Source organism: Salmo salar, chromosome 02 (assembly GCF_965601325.2).
Source record: "Salmo salar chromosome 02, fSalSal1, whole genome shotgun sequence".
Classification (NCBI taxonomy): Eukaryota; Metazoa; Chordata; class Actinopteri; order Salmoniformes; family Salmonidae; genus Salmo; species Salmo salar.
In genome coordinates this window covers 52,068,434-52,095,057 of record NC_138292.1, presented here as the reverse complement: position 1 = coordinate 52,095,057, position 26,624 = coordinate 52,068,434, and the positions used below count along the sequence as shown (strand labels likewise).

At 41.9% G+C, this 26,624-nt stretch overlaps 1 protein-coding gene across 4 annotated transcripts; it reads left to right on the top strand.

Annotated features, from left to right (window-relative positions):
* Positions 1–3,128: 3,128 nt before the first annotated feature.
* On the top strand, positions 3,129–26,566 carry LOC106585188 (crescerin-like protein che-12). 4 transcript variants are annotated; one of them, XM_045705510.2, is made up of 9 exons: positions 10,475–11,053; positions 11,239–11,787; positions 12,184–12,445; positions 12,756–12,924; positions 13,123–13,228; positions 13,380–13,615; positions 20,418–20,576; positions 21,327–21,458; positions 21,787–26,566. In XM_045705510.2, the coding sequence occupies exons 1-9, from the start codon at positions 10,913–10,915 to the stop codon at positions 21,794–21,796; spliced, it is 1,764 nt and encodes a 587-aa protein (XP_045561466.2). In that variant the 5' UTR covers positions 10,475–10,912; the 3' UTR covers positions 21,797–26,566. The 4 variants fall into 4 exon arrangements, with proteins under 4 accessions (XP_082820511.1, XP_045561466.2, XP_045561481.2 ...); XM_082964385.1 differs by lacking the exon at positions 10,475–11,053 and adding an exon at positions 3,129–3,694 and having other exon boundaries at positions 21,327–26,564; XM_045705525.2 differs by having other exon boundaries at positions 10,476–11,053; positions 12,792–12,924; positions 21,327–26,565.
* The last annotated feature ends 58 nt before the right edge of the window (positions 26,567–26,624 follow it).

Genomic DNA, 26,624 nt, shown 5'->3' with positions numbered 1-26,624 from the left:
ACACCCATATTTTATTAATATTTGTTATTATTATCTGCATTGACTCTCTTGCACAGGCTCAATATACACTCACTGGACTCTAACCATACACTTACACTGACACTCCAAAACACACACACACAAAATAGCTTATGGACAACAAAGTCAAGGTGTTGGAGTGGCCATCACAAAGCCCTGATCTCAATCCTATAGAACATTTCTGGGCAGAACTGAAAAAGCTTGTGTGAGCAACGAGGCCTACAAACCTGACTCAGTTACGCCAGCTCTGTCAGGAGGAATGGGCCAAAATTCACCCAACTTATTGTGGAAGGCTACTCGAAACGTTTGACCCAAGTTAACTTCTCTAGGGCCAGTGGGACGATATCGTCCCACCTACGTAACAGCCAGTGGAATCCTGTGGCGCGTTATTCAAATACCTTAGAAATGCTATTACTTCAATTTCTCAAACATATGACTATTTTACAGCATTTTAAAGACAAGACTCTCGTTAATCTAACCACACTGTCCGATTTCAAAAAGGCTTTACAATGAAAACAAAACATTAGATTATGTCAGCAGAGTACCCAGCCAGAAATAATCAGACACCCATTTTTCAAGCTAGCATATAATGTCACATAAACCCAAACCACAGCTAAATGCAGCACTAACCTTTGATGATCTTCATCAGATGACACACCTAGGACATTATGTTATACAATACATGCATGTCTTGTTCAATCAAGTTCATATTTATATAAAAAAACAGCTTTTTACATTAGCATGTGACGTTCAGTACTAGCATACCCCCTGCAAACTTCCGGTGAATTTACTAAATTACTCACGATAAACGTTCACAAAAAACATAACAATTATTTTAAGAATTATAGATACAGAACTCCTCTATGCACTCGCTATGTCCGATTTTAAAATAGCTTTTCGGTGAAAGCACATTTTGCAATATTCTAAGTAGATAGCCCGGCATCACAGGGCTAGCTATTTAGACACCCACCAAGTTTAGCCCTCACCAAAGTCAGATTTACTATAAGAAAAATGTTATTACCTTTGCTGTTCTTCGTCAGAATGCACTCCCAGGACTTCTACTTCAATAACAAATGTTGGTTTGGTTCAAAATAATCCATAGTTATGTTCAAATATCCTCTGTTTTGTTCGTGCGTTCAAGACACTATCCGAAGTGTAAAGAAGGGTGACGAGCACGATGCGTTTCGTGACAAAAAAAATTCTAAATATTCCATTACCGTACTTCGAAGCATGTCAACCGCTGTTTAAAATCAATTTTTATGCCATTTTTCTCGTAGAAAAGCGATAATATTCCGACCGGGAAAGCGTGTTTACGTTCAAAGAGAGAGAAAATAAAAACATGGGATCCCCTCGTGCACGAGCCTCAGTCTGATGGTCCTCTGATCGACCACTATCCAAAGGCGCTAAAGTTTTTTAGCCAGCGGCTGGAATTACATCATTCAGCTTTTTCCCGGGTTCTGAGAGCCTATGGGAGCCGTAGGAAGTGTCACGTTACAGCACAGATCCTAAGTTTTCAATAAACAGAGCCAAGAAGCCCAAGGAATGGTCAGAGAGGGCACTTCCTGTACAGAATCTTCTCAGGTTTTTGCCTGCCATATGAGTTCTGTTATACTCAGAGACACCATTCAAACAGTTTTAGAAACTTTAGGGTGTTTTCTATCCAAAGCCAATAATTATATGCATATTCTAGTTACTGGGCAGGAGTAGTAACCAGATTAAATCGGGTACGTTTTTTATCCGGCCGTGCAAATACTGCCCCCTATCCCCAACAGGTTAAACAATTTAAAGGCAATGCTACCAAATACTAATTGAGTGTATGTAAACTTCTGACCCACTGGGAATGTGATGAAAGATATAAAAGCTGAAATAAATCATTCTATCTACTATTATTCTGACATTTCACATTCTTAAAATAAAGTAGTGATCCTAACTGACCTAAAACAGGGAGTTTTTACTAGGATTAAATGATTTGTGAAAAACTGAGTTTAAAAGTATTTGGCTAAGGTGTATGTTAACTTCCGACTTCAACTGTATATTTCCACTATAGGAAGCAATGGGACGACCTCAGAGTTCCATGAGCAATTTTTTGTTGTTGTTTATGTTACAACGTGGGCAGGTCTCATTGCCAACAATAGCGAAGCATTCATTGTGACGTAGAACAATGGGCTGGGAATAGAACATTTGGAAAGCGAGTTGGTGCCACGGTGCTCAATAGAACTAATAGGAGCTGGCAGGGTGAAAAATGCCCTAAAATAAGGCCTGTTTTTTGCGATTATTTAAAAACTACGGCAAACAGCAGGGATATGGTAATATTGTGAAACTAGGCTCCACGGCGGATGCAATGGACCATTTTTTTATCAGAAAAAAGCATTGTTAAAAATGTTATGAGTCCAGCCTAACTGGAGCATCTAGGCTAGTCACTTCCCAGGGAAAGGATGGTCTTCAGTCGGCCTGTTGTCCACAAAGTGATAGGAACACACATAGGGTCGGTTTGGTGGTTTCTTCAAGTTCAATGCTTTGAGCCAAAGCCGAAGAGACTCCTCATCCATAGGAGGTGGGTGCAAATCAAAAAAGTTTGGTGGTCAAAACCGTCCTGCTCCATGAACAGCTTCCGTTTGTGCCAGTTGTTGTGGCATCCCCTTACCGAACATTAAATGCCCGTTTTGCATGAATACATGTTTGGGAAGTTATGCGAGTTAGTTAGCTAGCTGCGAACTTCTGGCCGGAAGTGCTTAACCGGAAGTCCCCACCAAAAAAATATAAACAGACCCTGCCCATATTTCCATTGAAAACGGGACAGAACCAAACCAATCAGTTATAAGTATATAGTTGGTGAAGGCATTCACAGCCGACCGCTCAGACGGGTGAGGGCATTCCAGACACCCATTTTTTACTTGGTCCTTCTAGACGGATTTAGTGACCAACAGTTTTTTACATGGTCCGTAATTTCTCCGGATTTAGCTACCAATAGATTTTACAGATAACCAAGATACATGTAATACCATTGTTTGAACTAGGTATTGAGTTTATTCTTGTAAAAAACAAATATTGAGTTTATTTTTTATAATTAATTGGTATTATATTTAAAAAGTGATTTGAATTGCTCCTAACTTGTAATGTTGTTAATGATTTTCTTTTTGAATAAATATGTATTTAATGTATAAGTGAATATTTGGGTTTACTTTGAAGTTTAAGTTTTGACCAATAAGGTCGCTTGTTAAGCTGTGGCCAATGGGAGAGTGGACCTGGTTAATGGAAGCTTGGGAAAAAAGAGAGGGAAAGAGACGTTGAGAAGAGGATGGTCGTTTAACAGTAGGACCGTTGGTGAAGAAAATTATAAAAGAAGACGACAAAACTAGAACAAAACCCATACCTACTAAGACATGAAGGGAAATAACGATTTTATTTTATAAGAGAGTTGTTATAATTTTGTTAAGACTTAGTAAAGACTGAAGCTACCGTCTCATCGTGGAGGTATTTGACAGCCTTGAGGTTAGCCTAGCATCGTGTAACACCGAGAGATAATTGCTTGGGAAAGCATAACGAGTTCATGTTCCCATGGTATATCGGTTACGGCTAAGGAGTACTGTCTGCATTGATAGCGGTGCTTGCTGTGGATTTTGTGAGGAAACCTGCAAGGAACTGCCATACTTCCCTGAAGGAATATCAACAAGTAGTGAGTAATCACAACGTGAGGTGCTTCTGGACTTTGTGTGTGTCGTCGTTTTTTATTTATTTTTAACTCCAACGCGCGCAAACGGGTTATTAAGCAAGCTTTAAATAATTTGGACATGGGTTGTGCATGACTCATTGGGGTTTATTATTTTTATTTTATTGTTGGTGTTGTGCTGTGAAAATGTAATCATACACATATTGAACCATATGTATGTTGCCTTGGTGGAGTCATACTGTTTCAGTTTAATTAAATGCATGGGCTTGCCTATCCTGATACAATATCAGAAACATATAATCATTTCATCTGAAGTTAATACCCTGTCGTCACCCTAGACAGTTTACAATAGGAATTCTTATTGGAGATGTCCTTCTCACCTAACAGCCCATGCTGTGGAGATACTCTACATAAGTTAAAATTGTGAGAGTCATTTTCGAGCCTGGTGAGAGGGTTACATACAGTATAGCCCAGTGGTTCCCAACCAGGGGTACTAATATTCTATTGTTATTTACAATAAAAGTTACCACAAAATGACCCCGACAGGGTCGTATTAGATTGTGTAGAAATGCAGGAAATTAGCTTTAGATTCCCCCCAAAAACGTAGGGAGGACCACCAGACCTCCCGCCACTTATAAAACCAAAGGCCTGCCCCTGGTAATCCATCTGGCCCTGCAGCCTTGTGGAGTTGTTAAGATACACTTTATAGCTGCCTGGTGCTTTTCTCAGAACCTGAAAGTGCCTAATGCGCCTGATATCTCGTGATAGCTTCAGATGTCGGTGTTGAGCAAGAAGAGAGTGGTCCAAAGAAGGGAGAGGTCCATAGAGTAAGGTCGGTTAAGTAAGTCAGGCAGACAGTTGAAGATTCGATGTGTCTCTTCGGTCTAATCGTACAAAACCCTTCCCATAGAAGATAACATTTCCTGATAGGTCTGTGCCTGAGAGAGAGACGTTCCGTAAATGTAATCTGTAATGCATGTTGCGTGAGACAAGCAACTTGATCACATTTGTAGAGACAGTCAGTAGGTATCTGAATTGGAGCTTACATTTTCATGGGTTGCCACTCCATCACGTGGTCGAGTCGTTGGCATTGTTATCAACGTTCTACAGCCACATTGATGTCCAAAAGTAAATGACTTTGAATGGGAGCTATGACCGTTTCCGAAATACGATGACATTGCTAAAGTAGGCAAATATTTAGTAGGAAACGACTGCCATTATCATCATGTCATCGAATTTACTTTAGACAGATGGCAATGTTGTCATTAGCTAGCAAAGTTTGTAAGAAAAAAATAATGTGGTGGTCTCCACTCAATCTCTTAGCTAGCAAGCTAACGTTACACTGCAACTAAAGTCAATCTGGAGACCTCAAAATGAAGACACAAGGTTTTGCTACTAATAAGTTGCCTTCTTTAGATATTGCATCGTGTTTTTAAGCCACAGTAATGCACTTTAGACCAAATCTTCATCAGTACCTATTGAGGATGTATTGAGTAAATGTTCAGCTGGCTGTCCTGGCAGTCCTAAAACGAACGTTCAAAACAATATTGTGATGAAACGCGCAACACATGTATAGCTCTGTAGTCTCAGAAACCAGAACCAAATTGTGCATGCATGCTGGCCATCTACTAGATTTTGTTCTGGGGGCAGACCAACCTGGTCTCAGAGCATTTTGTATTATATATATATATATATATTATTTATATATTTATTTATATTTATTTATTTATATATTTATTTATATATATATATATATAAATTAACCTTTATTTAACTAGGCAAGTCAGTATGTGTTCTGTATGTAAATCCGAGACACCCCAGTTAGTATGATATGTTACCTTTCGTATAGTATGTATTCATTTCTGGTTGTCCATCACCCATTTTGTATGATATGCTACAATTCGTATTATGTCCCAAATTTGCGAAATGTACAATATGTTACAAATTTGGTACACATATTATTTGTTAAGAATTTGTGAAATGTAAAATATGCTCCCAATTTTACCTAGGTGGATAGCGTTAGCTACCTGGTTGGCATTAGCTAGGGGTTTGGGTTAAGGTTAGGGTTGAGAGTTAGGTTTAAAGGGTTAAGTTTATGTTTAGGGGAAGGATTAGCTAACGTGCTAAGTATTTGCAAAGTAGCATAAAAGTAGTAAGTAGCTAAAATGCTAAAGTTGTCCATGATGAGATTTGAACTCGCAACCTTTGGGTTGCTAGACGTTCACATTATATGCCCACCTATTTACCCAGACCAACCACTGTACTTTCATTTTTGCCATAAGTAACCATTTGTCTTATTAACTATACGAAACATATACTAAATGGAGGTTTGGATTTCCATACAGAATAATACGAAATGCTCTGAGACCAGGTTGGGCAAACATAGTCATTCTGTGTGTGTGTGCTATTACCAAATTCTTTAGACTTCACAGAGCAGCCTTGTATCAATCGGGAGTAGGATAACTTTCTGGACTTTAGTGTTTCTTCAATATTAGCTTTTTAGAGTCACGGTTGGTCCAAGAGTAACACAAATGTTGAATTAAGCATACAGACCTAACGCTAAATCACTAGCTGATCAGTCCAGTTCAGGCAGGGATTCAATTTATAGCGCAGCACACTGGAAAGCTGACGATGCAGCGCAGCGTTGAAATGAATTTTCCTCGATGTACGCAGAGATCGAGTTAGCAATATATTCTGCAGATGAATGCTCAATCGGAAATGACGTTTAGATGTCAAGCGTGTTTAAGGGGATTGAATCCCAGCCTAAATCCACATTTGCCTGAAACATGAGATAAGGACTAAGTTTGCCTAACCCCTAGTCGGAACAGTCCTCCTGAGATACTGTATCTACCACTATGCTAGAGTTATCTGCAGTCGGATTCAATGTGTAAATACAATTCATTTAAGAATGTGAAATGTCAGAATAATAGTAGAGAGATTGATTTATTTCAGTTTGTATTTCTTTCATCACATTCCCAGTGGGTCAGAAGTGTACATGCATTCAATTAGTATTTGGTAGCATTGCCTTTAAATTGTTTAATTTGGGTCAAACGTTTCGGGTAGCCTTCCACAAGTTTCCCACAGTTAGTTTGGTGAATTTTGGCCCATTCCTCCTGACAGAGCTGGTGTAACTGAGTCAGGTTTGTAGGCCTCGTTGCTCGCTCACGCTTTTTCAGTTCTGCCCTATAGGATTGAGGTCAGGGCTTTGTGATGGCCATTCCAACACCTTGACTTTGTTGCCCTTAAACCATTTTGTGTGTGTGTTTGAGTGTCAGTGTAGTATGTGTAAGTGTATGGTTAGAGTCCAGTGAGTGTATATCGAGCCTATGGAAGAGAGTCAGTGCAGAAAATAAGAACAAATATGAATAAAATAAGGGGGTCAATGCAAATAGTCCGGGTAACCATTTGATTAACTGTTCAGCAGTGCTATGGCTTAGGGGTAGAAGCTGTTAACTTCTCTAGGGCCAGTGGGACGATTTCGTCCCACCTACGTAACAGCCAGTGGAATCCCGTGGCGCGTTATTCAAATACCTTAGATATGACTATTTTACACCATTTTAAAGACAAGACTCTCGTTAATCAAACCACACTGTCCGATTTCAAAAAGGCTTTACAACGAAAACAAAACATTAGATTATGTCAGCAGAGTACCCAGCCAGAAATAATCAGACACCCATTTTTCAAGCTAGCATATAATGTCACATAAACCCAGAGAGAGAGAGAAAATAAAAACATGGGGTCGCCTCGTGCACGCGCCTCAGTCTCATAGTACTCTGACCGACCACTATCCAAACGCGCTAATGTTTTTCAGCCAGGGGCTGCGTCGACATCATTCAGCTTTTTCCTGGGTTCTGAGAGCCTATGAGAGCCGTAGGAAGTGTCACGTTACAGCAAAGATCCTAAGTTTTCAATAAAAAGAGTCAAGAAGCTCAAGGAATGGTCAGAGAGGGCACTTCCTGTACAGAATCTTCTCAGGTTTTTGCCTGCCATATGAGTTCTGTTATACTCACAGACACCATTCAAACAGTTTTAGAAACTTTAGGGTGTTTTCTATCCAAAGCCAATAATTATAGGCGCATTCTAGTTTCTGGGCAGTAGTAATAACCAGATTAAATCGGGTACGTTTTTTTATCCGGCCGTGTAAATACTGCCCCCTAGCCCTAACGTGTAAATACTGCCCCCTAGCCCTAACATGTGTTTCAGCCCCAGGCTGAAACACATTTGCGTGTTCGGCAAGTGGCCGATCAGAGGACAATGGGCTTAGGCGCGTGCACGAGTCGACCCCATGCTTTATTTTCTTTCATCTTTTTACCTAAACGCAGATTCCCGGTCGGAATATTATCGCTTTTTTACGAGAAAAATTGCATAAAAATTGATTTTAAACAGCGGTTGACATGCTTCGAAGTACGGTAATGGAATATTTAGAAATGTTTTGTCACGAAATGCGTCGTGCTCGTCACCCTTCTTTACCCTTCCGGATAGTGTCTTGAACGCACGAACAAAACGCCGCTGTTTGGATATAACTATGGATTATTTGGGACCAAACCAACATTTGTTATTGAAGTAGAAGTCCTGGGAGTGCATTCTGACGAAGAACACCAAAGGTAATAACATTTTTCTTATAGTAAATCTGACTTTGGTGAGTGCTAAACTTGCTGGGTGTCTAAATAGCTAGCCCTGTGATGCCGGGCTATCTACTGAGAATATTGCAAAATGTGCTTTCACCGAAAAGCTATTTTAAAATCGGACATATCGAGTGCATAGAGGAGTTCTGTATCTATAATTCTTAAAATAATTGTTATACTTTTTTTGAACGTTTATCGTGAGTAATTTAGTAAAATTTTTTGGGAAATTCACCGGAAGTATGCTATTTCTGAACGTCACATGCTAATGTAAAAAGCTGGTTTTTGATACAAATATGAACTTGATTGAACAAAACATGCATGTATTGTATAACATAATGTCCTAGGTGTGTCATCTGATGAAGATCATCAAAGGTTAGTGCTGCATTTAGCTGTCTTCTGGGTTTTTGTGACATTATATGCTAGCTTGAAAAATGGGTGTCTGATTATTTCTGGCTGGGTACTCTGCTGACATAATCTAATGTTTTGCTTTCGTTGTAAAGCCTTTTTGAAATCAGACAGTGTGGTTAGATTAACGAGAGTCTTGTCTTTAAAATGGTGTAAAATAGTCATATGTTTGAAAAATTAAAGTTTTTGCATTTTTGAGGTTTTTGAATAACGCGCCACGGGATTACACTGGCTGTTGAGAAGGTGGGACGCAAGCGGCCCACCTAGCCCATAGAGGTTAACATAAAGTGGTGATCCTAACTAACCTAAAATGGGATTTTTACTAGGATTAAATTTCAGGAATTGTGAAACTGAGTTTAAATGTATTTGGCTAAGGTGTATGTAAACTTCCGACTTCAACTGTATACGGTATATATATATATATATACTCAGCAAAAAAAGAAACATCCTCTTATTGTCAACTGCGTTTATTTTCAGCAAACTTAACATGTGTAAATATTTGTATGAACATAAGATTCAACAACTGAGACATAAACTGAACCAGTTCCACAGAAATGTGACTAACAGAAATGGAATAATGGAAATGGAATAATGTGTCCCTGAACAAAGGGGGGGTCAAGATCAAAAGTAACAGTCAGTATCTGGTGTGGCCACCAACTGCATTAAGTACTGCAGTGCATCTCCTCGTCATGGACTGCACCAGATTTGCCAGTTCTTGCTGTGAGATGTTACCCCACTCTTCCACCAAGGCACCTGCAAGTTCCCGGACATTTCTGGGGGGAATGGCCCTAGCTCTCACCCTCCGATCCAACAGGTCCCAGACGTGCTCAATGGGATTGAGATCCGGGCTCTTTGCTAAGCATGGCAGAACACTGATATTCCTGTCTTGTAGGAAATAATGCACAGAACGAGCAGTATGGCTGGTGGCATTGTCACGCTGGAGGGTCATGTCAGGATGAGCCTGCAGGAAGTGTACCACATGAGGGAGGAGGATGTCTTCCCTGTAATACACAGCGTTGAGACTGCCTGCAATGACAACAAGCTCAGTCATATGATGCTGTGACACACCGCCCCAGACCACGACGGACCGTCCACCTCCAAATTGATCCCGCTCCAGAGTACAGGCCTCGGTGTAACGCTCATTCCTTCGACGATAAACGTGAATCTGACCATCACCCCTGGTGAGAGAAAATCACGACTCGTCAATGAAGAGCACTTTTTGGCAGTCTTGTCTGGTCCAGCGACGGTGGGTTTGTGCCCATAGGCGACGCTGTTGCCGGTGATGTCTGGTGAGGACCTGCCTTACAACAGGCCTTCAAGCCCTCAGTCCAGCCTCTCACAGCCTATTGCGGACAGTCTGAGCACTGATAGAGGGATTTTGCGTTCCTGGTGTAACTCGGGCAGTTGTTGTTGCCATCCTGTACCTGTCCCGCAGGTGTGATGTTTGCATGTACCGATCCTGTGCAGGTGTTGTTACACGTGGTCTGCCACTGCGAGTATGATCAGCTGTCCGTCCTGTCTCCCTGTTGCGCTGTCTTAGGCGTCTCACAGTACGGACATTGCAATTTATTGCCCTGGCCACATCTGCAGTCCTCATGCCTCCTTGCAGCATGCCTAAGGCACGTTCACGCAGATGAGCAGGGACCCTGGGCATCTTTCTTTTGGTGTTTTTCAGAGTCAGTAGAAAGGCCTGTTTGGTGTCCTAAGTTTTCATAACTGTGACCTTAATTGCCTACCGTCTGTAAGCTGTTAGTGTCTTAATGACTGTTCCACAGGTGCATGTTCAATAATTGTTTATGGTTCATTGAACAAGCATGGGAAACAGTGTTTAAACCCTTTACAATGAAGATCTGTGAAGTTACATGGATTTTTACGAATTATCTGTGGAAGACAGTGTCCTAAAAAAAGGGACGTTTCTTTTTTGCTGAGTTTATATGTGTATATATAATATATATAGTATTTACAAATTCATCACACATTTATGATTTTATATGGGAATCAAAAAGCTTTCATGAATGTTCACCATGTGCTGATGTGCTCAGTGCTGTCAACAGACCCCATTATGACATCACAATGTATCGGAATCCTTGCCATGATATCATTGCTGGTTCCATCTGACAAGCAACATTTCATGATAGTTCTCTCACAGAGATGGGTTAAGTTCTTATTTTGAGAGTGTTAACATTTATTATCAATGGCTTATCGAGGAAGAAAATCAAGTGAGTTTGACAAACTCCAGAAGGAGAACTCTCAGATGAGGAGCGTCATCGAAAACTTGAGGAAGCAAAACATGGCTTTAAACCAACAGGATGACCAGGACAGGTTTTCAAGTTTTGTAAGGCTCATCAGTATTTCAAACGTTTTTCAAAAATATCACTGTTTATTTTGTGGTTTCATAGACATACAGTAGGCCTACATCCATAACATCTTTACCTTAAAAGCTTTATATGACACACTGTAGAAACTATTTTGACTACTTCACTTCTGCTATTCATTTCATACTATACCATTGTGATCCAGGGCTATCAGGAGAGCTACCCAATCCCAGAGGGCCATCGGGGCTTCATCAGTGATGCCAGACTTCTGCAGAGCAGGGCTGAGAGAGAGGCCATGGAAGGAAAGCAAAGAAAGATAAGTGCTATCCATGAGAATTATGTCCGGACTGCTCTCAACAGGGTTGGCAGCACCTTCGCGCACCACTTCGTCCCCTCTATTCAGTGCATTCCGCGGCCGAAAGCTCCACCGAGGCCTTTGCCACGAAGGCTTGAACACATAGCTCTGGCCCCACTGAAGAACGTGGTGGGGGTGGACGGAGCCCAAGTTGGACCCGGATCTCACTCTCTGGAGTCCATCCAGGTAAATAAGTCATTCAGCAGCAGTAGCGTGCGGCCTGTTCCCGTCCCTCCCACTGGAGCTCCCTCCAAGAGGGGCAAGAAGAAGAAGGGCAGGCGGGGAGTCAAAGCCCTGAAAGTCCAGTTGGACCAGGGCTGTGCTGACAACAACGGACCCATTGACCTGATGGAGGAGGTGAGGGACATCGAGGCTCACCTGAAGGAGGAGGCCTGGAAGGTAGGATGGACTTTCAATTTATTGTAAATGTGAAAATTTGTGAAAACACAAGTGTAGACCATACTGTGAAACCAACAGTGCAGTTCAAGAAGAGTTAGGAAAATATTTAACAAATAAACTAATGTAAACAATAAAAATAATAATAATAATAAAAGTAACACAATGACAACAATAACGAGGCTATATACAGGGGGTATCGGTACCGAGTCAGTGTGCGGGGGTACAGGTTAGTTGAGGGGGTACAGTGTGCGGGGGTACAGGTTAGAAAGGATACTCTCTTTGACGGCATGATAGAATAGATCCTAGAATACAGGATCTCTGTGTATTAGTTTATGTATATACTAGTTCTATATGCATTTCTATGATGGGAGCATTCTTTTCTGGTCTACGCCAAAGGTGGTACATGAGGTGAAGGCCATGGGCAGGAGAAGTTTTGGCTCGGCCATGTCCATGGGGGAAATAGCCACCAGCTCTCTGGGAAGCCTGAGCTCAGTGGATATGAACACCCCTGCGGAGCTCCGTGACTACTTGGATGTTGGGACCCCGGTAAAGTCGCGTGACAGCCCACCCAGGCCTGCTCCCCCCCCTACCAAGCCCAGGAGCAAACTGCCTCGGCCTACAAGGTTCCTTAGCCTGCAAAAGGCTGACACCGGCTCAGGTCAGTCCCTCTCATGTACTCACACTAATTTAAATTAGACAGGGAGATGAAGCTAGGTAGACTGATAGTAGGAAGGGAAGGGACACAAATGGCTTTAGCCCAGGGCTAAGACATTTTTCCACACTTGCTTTGCCTGTTGCACAGTGAGATAACCTTTGCTCAAGGCGAATTAGACCCTGCTTCTGAGCAGGGTGAGCACCAAAAAATGTGTGCTAAATTTAAAATGATATCATAATGAACTAAGATGTTCTAGTGTTAAAAGCTACAAACAGATATGGAAATGAGTAAATGCATAAATACATACATACAGTTCACAGAGAGATAGATGTCTGCTGTCAACCCATAGACAAGAAGGCAGCCAGTGAGCCAAAGGGCCAAATAAAGAAAAGTCAGGACCAGGCCAGATTGCAGCCCCTGTCCAACCCAGAGCAGGCCCTGACTAAGACCTTCAAGCTGCTCCACTCTGCCTCTGATGACTGGTGAGCATTCACTGTACACAAGACCAATGGAGCTAGGTTTAAGGAAGCACAGTGTAGTGTCCTTGGAAATGTAGATTTGAGCTACAGAGCGTAGAAACTTCTGAAATTAAGAGACCAGAGTCCTAATTGATGAACATCTTTATAATGTTTTTGGAAAATGTTGTGGAAATTGCTTACGTTTCTTTCACTGACTTGCAGGGAGAAGAAGATCGAGGGCTTGACCTCTCTCCGTGTGATGGCTCAGAACCACATGGACATACTGATGCCTAAACTCCATGATATCTGCCTTGCCATTATAAATGAGGTAGCTCTATTCATTCACTGCCCTATTCATTCATCTGCACAAATCTGCTACATTTGGAGAACAAGCCAAATGATTGTGTCATGTTTCTGATGTTCGTGGGTTGTACTGCTCAACATTAATAGCTGGTCCTGTGCGTGTTATTATGATTCAGGTGAAGAACCTGCGCTCTGCAGTGTCCTGTGCTGCCATGGCCACACTGGGTGACATGTACGTTCACCTCCAGAGGGCCATGGACAGTGAGGTGGAGGGGACGGCACGCGTGCTGCTGCACAAAGCCAGCGAGGCCAACAACTTCATCCGGCAGGCCGCCAACTTTGCCCTGGGTCACATGGTGCAGAGCTGCACCCCTACCCGTGTCATGAATGCCCTGCTGGTCGGTGGGCTGAGGTAAAGAGGGAGAGGGGTCAATTAACACTCACTAAGGGGTAGATCCGGACTTCCACAAATGTTCACTTTGTCTCACATTGAAAGGTTGACTCGAATGGAAGTTAGGATTCACTCCAAACGGACCTGATGTGACAATGCAATAGATAATTGATATGTAGTGAACTTTCTGGTGCAAAATGGTCACTGCTCGCTTAAGTATACCACACATTAGATTAGATTCAACTTTATTGTCATTGAACAAGTACAAGTACAACGAAATGCAGTTAGTATCTGACCAGAAGTGCAAATAAAAGAGTGCAGAAAATGTAGTAAAAAGTAAAATAACTAAGTACGTTATTAAGTGGGATGTATAAATGTGCAATGAAGGCAAATGGCAAGTCTAAATGTGCAATGAAGGCAAATTGAAAGTGCAAGGAGGCATGCAACTGAAATGCAGGGAGAGCAGCAATGAGGTTACCGAGGTAGACATGTACATGTACAACTGAATTATGTCCTTAATCAGATTTTGCAAAGCAATGTCAGAGTCCAGTAGTACTGTGAAATGGACAAAGAGAGTAGTGCAACAAGGTCCCTGAGAGGCAGTACCTTTTGTTTGTGGCATGGATGTGAAGGGTCCCTGATGCGCTGGAGGACTCCGATGGCAGAGAGCTGGGCACCAGTGATGTGGTGGGTGGTTTTCACCACCCGTGCAGTGGTAAAAGTTCACCAGGATCTTGGGAGACAGGCAGGCCTTCTTCAGCCTCCTCAAAAAGTACAGGCGCTGCTGCGCCTTCTTGACTAGGGTTGAGGTGTTGCGGGTCCAGGAGAGGTCATCGGAGATGTAGACACCCAGGAATTTGAAGCTGGGCACACGCTCCACTTCAGTGCCATCAATGAGAACTGGGGCGTGGCTGCGGCTTTTAGACTTCCTGTTAATCCACTATGAGCTCCTTGGTTTTCTTTGCATTGAGGGCCAGGTTGTTGTCAGCGCACCATGCAGCCAGGTGCTTGACCTCCTCCCTGTAGGCTGACTCGTCATTGTCACTGATCAGACCTACCACCGTGGTTTCGTCTGCGAACTTGACGATGGTGTTGATACCGTGTACAGAAACTCAGTCGTAGGTGAAGAGAGAGTACAGGAAGAGGCTCGGCACACCAGTGTTCAGGTTCAGGGTTGAGGTGGTGAAGTCGTCTAACCTGACAGACTGGGGTCTGTTGGTCAGGAAGTCCAAAGTCCAGTTACAGAGAGAGGGGCTGATCCCTAGGTCATGGAGTTTGGTGACCAGCCTAGAGGGAATGACCGTATTGAATGCTGAGCTAAAGTCTATGAACAGCATTCTCACATAGGTGTTGGTTTTGTCATGGAAGAGTGTAAAGCTGTGAAGATGGCGTCCTCTGCAGACCTGTTCGGTCGGTAGGCAAACTGGTGGGGATCCAGTGTTGGAGGGAGGCAGGACTGAAGGTAGGCCAAAACCAGTCTTTCGAAGCACTTCATGATCGTGGGGGTGAGTGCAACAGGTCATTCGGGCTTGATGCGGTCGACTGCTGCGGCACTGGCACAATGGTTGCGGTCTTGAAGCACGTAGGAACAACCGCCTGGGCCAGTGACAGATTGAAAATTTGTATTAGGGCCAGGACAGTACCAGTATTGCAATATATTTTCAATGGCAAAAATGAAAACGCATAGCAGATCTCACTCTTTGGTCCTTTAAAAACCTGCTGTATGTAAAATATTGTCTGATACAGCTTGGAAAATAAATAAATATTACTCAGGATGACAACATAATGATATTTGTTTCCAACATTACGTCTGTTTTCCTAAAGAACTTTTATCCACTTCGTGTTTTGGATACTGGTATCGTCCCGGACCTAATTTGCAGTGGATGTGTATCATCTCTACACGAGAACATTTGTTAACACTTTATATGAAAGTGATGCTCCAGAGCCTCTTTAGCCTTTTGGGGAGATTTGGTTGGGAGGCCCCCCCACCAAGCGGGTTCCCAACAATTATGGCTTGACTGCGGAGAGAAACATGTGCATATTAAAGTTAATTTCCTGTAATTCGACACTACAGTAAATGGTGACCCCGATGTGATATATCTTACAGATACTTTGGACTAAATTTGAGTTTATTCTATTCTATTATTCTATTGGGGCAGCAGGTAGCCTAGTGGTTAGCGGTTTGGACTTGTAACTGAAAGATTGCAAGATCGAATCCCCGAGCTGACAAGGTAAAAATCTGTTGTTCTGCCCCTGAACAAGGTAGTTAACCCACTGTTCCTAGGCCATCATTTAAAATAAGAATTTGTTCTTAACTGACTTAACTGACTAGTTAAAAAAAGGTCAAATTAACATATATAACGAACATGTGGCCTATGTGATGGCGAATATGCAAGCAATCTACATTTTTGAATTATGGTAATCGACTCGTATTAATGATTTGATCAAAAAAGGCAAGAATGTTCTCACATTTGATTCGAATAGGGATGAAATTCTTTAGTACTGGCAATATACACTGAGTATACCAAACATAGGGGGTGCGGGGGGTCTGGTGAACATGTCAGGGTTCTATGGCCGCAGACAGAACAGCAGAAACGGGGTCAGCAGCACGACCAGATGGACTAGGGACGGGGACATTCAGGAGTCGTCAGGCCAGATGGTCCTGAGGCATGGTCCTAGGGCTCAGGTCCTCCGAGAGGGGAGAGAGAGAGAGAAAGATGAGAGAATTAGAGGGAGCATATATAACATCACACAGGACACCAGAAAAGACAGGAGAATTACACCGGATATAACAGAATGACCCTAGCCCCCCGTTCAAAGGCACTTAAATATTGTCTTGCCCATTCACCCTCTGAATGGCACACATACACAATCCATGTCCATATTGTCTCAAAACTTAAAAATCCTTATTAAACCTGTCACCTCCCCTTCATTTATACTGATTGAAGTGGATTTATGAACATTTGAACATCTAGGCCATGTGCTGTTATAATCTCCACCCGGCACAGCCAGAAGAGGACTGGCCACCCCTCATAGCCTGGTTCCTCTCTAGGTTTCTTCCTAGGTTTTGGCCTTTCTAGGGAGTTTTTCCTAGCCACCATGCTTCTACACCTGCATTGCTTGCTGTTTGGGGTTTTAGGCTGGGTTTCTGTACAGCACTTTGAGATATCAGCTGATGTAAGAAGGGCTATACAAATACATTTGATTGGATTTAACAAGTGACATCAATAATTGGGTTCACCTGGTCAGTCTGTCATGGAAAGAGAAGGTGTTCTTAATGTTTTGTATACTCAGTCTATTGACAAGCATAAGAAAAAATACAAGAGAATGTTCATTCTAAAGCTTGCTGCGCTTTTACTCGGGGAAAAACGAATAGCAACACAGCAAACTACTGATGAACTTCCCAGAGGAAATCAGAGTGCAACATAGAGCAATTGGAAGCAGAACTTCAAGCATTTGAAAAAGAGCATGATCAGACTAGGTCATTTCTACATGATGCGCAGCGAGATTTGTTAGAACAGAGCACAAATAGGCTCCAAAGCGATAAGTCTGACTGAGATACAGATAGCTGCACAGTCAGTCCCACTTAGGGTGTGGCCATGCCAGAGTATGTGAGCAGAGTGAGGAGTGGAGCTTGCCCTATTTGACTGGATCGTGGAGCAAGTTTCCCAGAGGCTGGGGCTTCGGCTTTCTCGCCCCCTTCAATTTCGCTCCAGTAGTGCTCCAGTAGCACTCATTTTACAAGCTCAAGGCATGCCCGGCCCAGTATGCATTTGTAGTCTACTTGTGTGCTGCTATAGCACCTTGCTTTAGCTACTGTCATCTAATATTCTAAATATCTTCATAAAGAAGCTGATAAAACACACAGGTGAAAAATCAAGGTGACTTACAAAGATGAGGACCAAGAGCAAGAGAGGGAGTGTGGTTATGTAGTGTCCACAACTAAAGAATGAAAAGACAGGTATCCCGAAAGCATGTACTTACTACGTGTACATGCTAACAGAAAGGAACGAGGTGGGTAGCTAGCTAAGTGTGTCATTTTAGCACATTATTTATGAACAAAAAATGATCTCTAAAAAGTTCAGTTAATTTTCCTTCTATTATCTATACATTAGGCCATCATTGAGGGCATGTTAACTCTATTACGTCTTTCAAGGAGCGTTCTGTTTTCATAGAGATATTTCAACTAAAATCCTTTAGGCCTACCTACAGAACAAAATAAAAATAACTATGCATCCCTGCCCAGCCTGGCATTAGTGGCTCAAACGGTGTTTAGCATCCCAAGTGGCTCTGCAAGAGCTGAGAGCGTATTCTCTGCGGCTGGCCTGCTCTCCAGGCACAATCACATGAGCCTGAAGCTACAGACTCTGGCCAAACTCATGTTTCTAAAAAATAAATTCAAAGGCACTGCAGACTGAGCCTAATGAGGCATTTTTTTAATTTAATTTGTATTTAATTCTAAGTAAGTCAATCAGCATGTATGTGCAATTTATAGACTATAACGATTTAATACAACAAAATGTTGTGTAAATGCTGAGCTTACACGGAACCCAAACTGGCTGCGCGTGTGCACCATAGTGTTGACAGTACCAAAATAAAACAACTAATTTACAAAAAACACTGCAGCACAAACAAGTTACAACGTGAATTCGCCTCTATCCCATTCAGACCTTAGAGGACCAAACTACAGCTCCCATAATGCAACGCCCGCACCAGCTCAGCTAACCGTCTGCATCACAGAAAGGCATGCTAGCTAGCAACAGCAGCACTTTTAGCACTCTGTAAACTATATTAATAACAACAATAAAACTCTGAAAGTTACATGTTTCTAAAGTCTCACATTCCCTTATAACAATATCTACAGCAAGACACACCTTTCTCAGTGTTTTCTCGGTCTGAGGAGAACGGCAGCTACGGATAGTACCAGGGTGTTAGTAGGTGAAGCAAGCACCCAGATGAAATAAAATATATTTAATGAAACAAAACCCGAAGATGTTAACATCATTCAGCTACTGTAACTGCCCACCTAACATCAACAGGCAGCACCAGTAGCGCAACAATTAAAAATGGACACCAAAAGTAAAGTTCCTGGCGATCAAAGTGATCTGACTCCCCCTTCTGTCTGAACTTGGAATATTCCTGTTCGCGGGCTTTGGCCCTGAACCTGGTTGTTCTGTTCTGCGTTGTGTACTATTCTAATAATTTGAAGTTTGATGGAATAACCATTTTAATTCTACTACAAATACATTTCATATTAGGCTACATGTCTGACTCCTGACCTATTTAGAGTGTTTATATGCTGTTTAATACGACATGTAGCCTATTTGAAATTATGAGTGCTTCTTACAGTCACCTTTTCCTGTTGTTTACTTAAATACTTCATTCAAAACATATGGTTTGGTTTCAATATTTCAAAACCAAATGGTAGGTTATACGCCACAGCTTTCATCCAATCAGCATTCAGGGCTCGAACCACCCGGTTTATAATTTCAATTATCTCGCCAACCCCCTCGTTACCACTCTGGGTAGCAGAGTTTCAGTTGTGTTTACATCTGTAGGTCTGATATCTGATTGGAAGTTCACTTTTATAGTAGCATATTGGTTAACAACTCACATTGTTTTATTTTAACAACTCAGAGGCTTTTAAGAGTCTTAGATTCATTGTCTCTCTCTTTCTTTGTTCCTGACCTGCGCTAGTGAGATACGCTCTCTCTCTCTCCACCCCAGCGACTCTTGGGGCATGGCCTTTCAGGCTATGACTTCTCTCCCTCTCTGATCATGCATAAGGTATTGCATTGTAATGTTTGTTAATGCCTTGTATATGATTTCATAATGTTAAATACCTTTCCACTCTCAGTCCAATTCTTGCGAGTCAATGTCAACTCATTGCCTAATGCTTGCTTGCATATTTTAAGTATCTTTATAGCGTAAAAGATAAACATTTTAATGTATAAATAGTTATATATCAAATACTACCACACTACAAAGTCAATCAATTTAATATACACCATCACAAATATTCACATGTTTTCATTTAGGCAGGTCTTAAGAAACATTATGATATTAAACCTCTACGGGATCAGTGTCCCCCCCGCGGGACGGTTGAGCTAATGTAGGCAAATGTGATTAGCATGAGGTTGTAAGTAACAAAAACATTTCCCAGGACAGATAGCTTAAATTCTTGTTCATTTAACTGCACTGTCCAATTTACAGTAGGTATTACAGTGAAAGAATATCAATCTATTTGTTTGAGAAGAGTGCACAATGTATTGATAAACCAATTAGGCACATTTGGGCAGTCTTGATACAACATTTTGAACAGATATACAATGGTTCATTGGATCAGTCTAAGACTTTGCACTGACACTGCTGCCATCTAGTGACCAAAATCGAAATTGCGCCTAGGCTGGAATATAAATACATTTATAAATATGTATATTTATTTATAGACAATGAGTTGACATTGACTAGCAAGAAGGTATTTAACATTATGAAATCATATACAAGGCACTATGATCAAATACCTTATTAATTATCTGATAAATCATGAACAAATCATTTAAAATAGCGTTTATAAATGTGTAAACAACTATTTATAAATTTCTCATTGACATTTACAAATGTAGGAATAATGATTAATAAATGGTAATTGAACTCTTCACAAACAGTTTATAAATGGTATATTAAGGGACTTTAATATAAAGTCTTAGTGAACATTTTGATCCATCGATGAGACTTCATCAATACAATCCATTATCATTCGTCTCCTAACTCATGTATCTCTATGACATGTAACTGATGTGCTCTGTTTTTCCTTCCTCAGCCACCGTAACGCTGCGGTGAGGAGCTGCACTGCTCAGCACCTGGAGAGACTGGCTGAGGTCATGGGGATGGCTCGTCTCCTGTCGGGGAAGAAAGACCTCACTGACCGTTTCTTGATTGCCGTCAGTAAACTGGCTGTGGACCCTGCACAGGAAGTCAGGTGGGATGTTCCTCCTGTAAAGTAGCTTGCTTAAACATAATGGCCGGCCTTAATTTAGGCCGTGATTCAATCCATGGCTCGCTATAGCACTAGATCGCCGACAATGCAGCTTGTAAAGGTAATTTACTCTTGAGTCGACATCTGCAGCGTTTACCACGAATACAAATTGAAATTGCCTTTAAAAGCCACATTGTCGGCTGTCTACAGCATCTATGCTAAAGGGTGTCATGGATTGAATTGCGGATTTTAGGTATTCCAAAACAACCACAGGTTCTCTTGGAGGGGAATAGTAATTGAAAACAAATAGGAAAAATTATAAACGCAACTAAGTGCTACGTGGCATAGGAAAATCCAAGTCCAGGCACTCATGTGGGTTTGAAAGTTAAAAAGCCAAAAGCTTAGCCGAAGCCAAAGGATGTTCTTCTCCCATCGCCAACTAGCGACCTCCTGTGGTGACCAATGCACGCTGACACGGTCGCCAGGTGTATGGTGTTTTCTCCGACACATTGGTGCAGCTGGCTTCCAGGTTAAGCGGGCTTTGTGTCAAGAAGTAGTACGGCTTGGCTGGGTTGTGTTTTGCAGGACGCACGGCTCTCGACCCTCTTGCAAATTCGACCTAATGTATGTCTTATTTTGATGGGATATTTTTTTCTCAGGTTGCCATCGTTTGAGTACTGTTTTTAATCACAGACAGGAGAAATTATTTGATATGTTGCACGTTTAAGATGATATTAATATCTTTGTCCACAGGCATCATGGTCGCAATATCTTGAGAAACGTGGCCACCAATGGCGACTTTGCTAAAATGTGGGACAAATTCGCTCCGAGGAAAGAGCGAGAATCCTTGAGGGAGGTCATCTCAAAGGTTAACCTCAAAGAAAGGTACATTCTCTCTGGATGATTAGAAGAAGTATGACAAATGAGCTGATATGATTACAGAACTCCAATCCCACTGGGCACAGACATCATTTCAATGTCTAGTTTTGATTTAAATTTGGGAAATCAACCAATGTGAAATTAACCAAAAATGTTGGTTAAAAGTTGGGTGGAAAAAATCCAATTGTGTTTTCCACATTGATTCACCGTCATCACAGATTTTTTGTTGTTTAAATGAGGTGGAAACAACGTTTATTCAACCAGTTTTGGCCCAATGGGATGAATTTAATATACTGTAAGATTATATCTTTCTGTCTTTTCTCTTTTTCAACAGGAATATCTGAATAATCCCCAACTCTCTCTTATGTTTGTATCTAAATATTTGCACATTTCCCAACTTGACTATTATCCCCTCCAGTCCCCAAACTCCAATATTTTCGCTCATTCTAAGAAATTTGACACGATCATCCAAACCCCCATGTAAATGCATCTGTAAGCAGCATCGACTCCTTGTCCAAGTCCTGAATTCACTATAAGGCAATATGAACCACATTCAAAGCACTAAATGACCTTTCCTCGAAGCTCCTATCTGATCTACCAGCTCAATAGTGGTCTACTGAAACCATACTCACCATCTCAGGGGGTGCTCAGATCATCAACCACTGACCTCCACACCATCCTCAAAACCAGCAGTCCTCTTTTGGAGGCAGATTGGTCAGTGCTCCTGTATGGCACCAACATTGTGGATTTTCATCCAATGCTTCTGGACTATGAGAACATTCTTTGGACAATAAAATTAGTTAAAATGGAAGCTGGCTACAGTCTCAGTTTTATCCTCCAAGACAGTGTGAGGATGTGTAACAACAATACCTGTAGTTTAATTTCATGATCAGGGCCAGATTACCGAATGGGCACGCAGGGCACCTGCCCTGTGGGCCCCGACCTCCAGGGAATATCATCATAACATCCAAAACTAAAAGTATAGTGGATGTATATTACAGTACGTGGACGTTTTACAATTCGTGAGCTCGTTTCATAATTTGTAGCCATGTTTAATATAAATTTGTGCTCATTTTGTAGAAATTCGTGAGCATTTAAAAACATTTAGTGGGGATGTTTTATATCAATTTGCTTACTGGTTCTCTTCCATGCCGTCTCGAGGAGGGGTGTGTCACTTGAGTGGGTTGAGTCACTGACGTGATCTTCCCTTCTGGGTTGGTGCCCCCCCCCCCCCCCCGTTGGGTTGTGCCGTGGCGGAGATATTTGTGGGCTATACTCGGCCCTGTCTCAGGATGGTAAGTTGGTGGTTGAAGATATCCCTCTAGTGGTGTGGGGGCTGTGCTTTGGCAAAGTGGGTAGGGTTATATCCTGCCTGTTTGGCCCTGTCCGGGGGTATCGTCGGATGGGGCCACAGTGTCTCCTGTCTCAGCCTCCAGTATTTATGCTGCAGTAGTTTATGTGTCGGGGAACTAGGGTCAGTCTGTTATATCTGGAGTATTTCTCCTGTCTTATCCGGTGTCCTGTGTGAATTTAAGTATGCTCTCTCTAATTCTTTCTTTCTCTCTTTTTCTCTCTTTTTCTTTCTCTCTCGCTCTCTCGCTCTCTCTCTCGGAGGACCTGAGCCCTAGGACCATGCCTCAGGACTACCTTGCCTGATGACTCCTTGCTGTCCCCAGTCCACCTGGCTGTGCTGCTGCTCCAGTTTCAACTGCTCTGCCTGCGGCTATATGGAACCCTGATCTGTTCACCGGACGTGCTACCTGTCCCAGACCTGCTGTTTTCAAATCTCCAGAGACAGCAGGAGCGGTAGAGATACTCTGAATGATCGGCTATGAAAAGCCAACTGACATTTACTCCTGAGGTTCTGACCTGTTGCACCCTCGACAACCACTGTGATTATTATTATTTGACCCTGCTGGTCATCTATGAACATTTGAACATCTTGGCCATGTTCTGTTATAATCTCCACCCGGCACAGCCAGAAGAGGACTGGCCACCCCTCATAGCCTGGTTCCTCTCTAGGTTTCTTCCTAGGTTCTGACCTTTCTAGGGAGTTGTTCCTAGCCACTGTGCTTCTGCACCTGCATTGCTTGCTGTTTGGGGTTTTAGGCTGGGTTTCTGTACAGCACTTTGAGATATCAGCTGATGTAAGAAGGGCTTTTAAATAAATTTGATTTGAAATTTCATTTGATATATGCTCCTTAAAACCAATGAGGAGATGGAAGATACAGGACTTTTAGCGCGTCCAGTTTCACAAACAGAACCAAGTTCTATTTTAGCACCTGGCTAAGCAGATGATTGAATAACATGTAGGTGTTCATTTATTTTGCAACTGGTCTGGTCAGCACGTTAGAGATAGACAGGACTCCAGTCATGTCATACTGCAAAACACCACTAGATGCCAGACATACCATTTGCATAGATGGGAATAACCAAGAATTCATGTGAAATCCATTCAGGAGAATATTTAAAGAAATGGAAAGGGGGATAGCTAGTTAGAGCACAAGTGGAAAAGGGTAGTCACTGGTGGGGACAAAAATAATGTATGCTTCTTTCCGCCACACATTACAACAGTGGTTGTTGTATTTTCTGTTTTGTTTGATTATCACAGGATTTGGGCTTTGTTGCCCTTGTTTACAGTGACCTAAATAATGCTCAAGTAAAAGATGGTGCCTCACGACCACCCAGAGTTTATACCATTTGTTTCTACATCCAGCTTCTAATGGTGCATTTACATACAGAATTTACCCCAGTATTTTACCCATGGATCTGGTAGACCTGCTCTCATTTGGGGCCAAGGCAATGCTCTGTGTTCTTTTCAGCTGTTTTTTACATAACAATGGCTATCTGTGAACTTTAAAACCTTCTCACAAAGCAACAGACTTGAATGATGCAGAGATTGTTGATGCCGTCACCATAAGTCTTTAGAGCTGACATTAACATAAAACCCTGGTCAAAACCCTGGAGTGTGGGTAAGTCTATATGGAAAAGTACCACTAGAGGGAGCCACATCCCAACATGTGATCCTGGATCCACAAATCTATCAGCAAGTGTCAACATTTCTGCAAGGTCTCAGTCTCACATCAGAGTTAGACGTTCATCCATGTTTCTCAAACGTCAAATTTCAAAGTTGTTCCAAACGTTAAATCTCAAAGTGTTTAAGGTTAAATTTGGGGATTAACTCCGGATTTTAAGGTTAGGGTTAAGTTTAGGCATTAACTCCAAATGGTTAAGGTAAGGGGTAAGGTTTGGGATAGGCTTATAACAAAACTATCAAAACTGACTTTCTATCGCTGGATTCAACCATGAAACCTTTGGAGTCAGAGGCAGATGCTTATCCACATCCACAATGTCCTAGAAAAACCAAAACTTACTTAAAGGTAACAGCGCTCACTGTTGCCCCTGGTGGCCGGTTTCCACGTCATATCCTGACATCCTCAGCCATGGATGGATGTCGAATACTGACTTGTATCACGGGTGATCTGCCTGCAAGACTCTGATTCCATTCCAGTCTGGCTCAGCTCAGCAAATGTAGCAATTGGACATTTGAAAACGTAGAAAATCCAATTCAATGATATTGTTGTTTCCTGAACTGAGTGAACTCATGAACTGCATTTGACTTAATTTTCAGAGTTAATTGAGTTGAAATGGAATGAAGGCCAACCCTGCTAACCATGGTCCTTCCCTGTAAAGCCTAGACCTTTCCCATCAAAACCCCAAGCCCCCATCCTTGTCTACAGTGCCTTCAGAAAGTATTCATACACCTTGACTTACTTCACATTTTGTTGTGTTACAGCCTGAATTCAAAATTGATTAAATATGTTTTTCTCTCACCCAGCTACACACAGTACACCATAATGAAAAAGTGAAAACATATATTAAGAAATGTTTGCAAATGTATTGAATACTGAAATATCTAATTTACATAAGTTTTCACACCCTTGAGCCAACACTTTGTACAAGCACCTTTGGCAGCGATTACAGCTGTGAGTCTTTCCACACCACGGTTTGTGCAACATTTGCCCATTATTCTTTTCAATATTCTTCAAGCTCTATACCAGGCAGTGCCAGAGGAAGGCCCTACAAATTGTCAAAGGCTCCAGCCACCCAAGTCATAGACTGTTCTCTCTGCTAATGCACAGCAAGCGGTCCCGGAGAGCCAAAAGGCTCCTTAACAGCTTCTACCCCTAAGCCATAGCACTGCTGAACAGTTAATCAAATGGTTACCCAGACTATTTGCATTGACACCCTTATTTTATTAATATTTGTTATTATTATCTGCATTGACTCTCTTGCACAGGCTCAATATACACTCACTGGACTCTAACCATACACTTACACTGACACTCCAAAACACACACACACAAAATAGCTTATGGACAACAAAGTCAAGGTGTTGGAGTGGCCATCACAAAGCCCTGATCTCAATCCTATAGAACATTTCTGGGCAGAACTGAAAAAGCTTGTGTGAGCAACGAGGCCTACAAACCTGACTCAGTTACGCCAGCTCTGTCAGGAGGAATGGGCCAAAATTCACCCTACTTATTGTGGAAGGCTACTCAACGTTTGACCCAAGTTAACTTCTCTAGGGCCAGTGGGACGATATCGTCCCACCTACGTAACAGCCAGTGGAATCCTGTGGCGCGTTATTCAAATACCTTAGAAATGCTATTACTTCAATTTCTCAAACATATGACTATTTTACAGCATTTTAAAGACAAGACTCTCGTTAATCTAACCACACTGTCCGATTTCAAAAAGGCTTTACAATGAAAACAAAACATTAGATTATGTCAGCAGAGTACCCAGCCAGAAATAATCAGACACCCATTTTTCAAGCTAGCATATAATGTCACATAAACCCAAACCACAGCTAAATGCAGCACTAACCTTTGATGATCTTCATCAGATGACACACCTAGGACATTATGTTATACAATACATGCATGTCTTGTTCAATCAAGTTCATATTTATATAAAAAAACAGCTTTTTACATTAGCATGTGACGTTCAGTACTAGCATACCCCCTGCAAACTTCCGGTGAATTTACTAAATTACTCACGATAAACGTTCACAAAAAACATAACAATTATTTTAAGAATTATAGATACAGAACTCCTCTATGCACTCGCTATGTCCGATTTTAAAATAGCTTTTCGGTGAAAGCACAT

Bases quoted from the DNA above. Each gene is read 5' to 3' on its own strand.
- LOC106585188 (XM_045705506.2), top strand. From the start codon at position 10,913: ATGGCTTATCGAGGAAGAAAATCAAGTGAGTTTGACAAACTCCAGAAG. The intron at 11,054-11,238 runs GTAAGGCTCATC...ATTGTGATCCAG, and splicing joins AGGACAGGTTTTCAAGTTTT to GGCTATCAGGAGAGCTACCC. The intron at 13,616-20,417 runs GTAAAGAGGGAG...TTCCTTCCTCAG, and splicing joins CTGCTGGTCGGTGGGCTGAG to CCACCGTAACGCTGCGGTGA.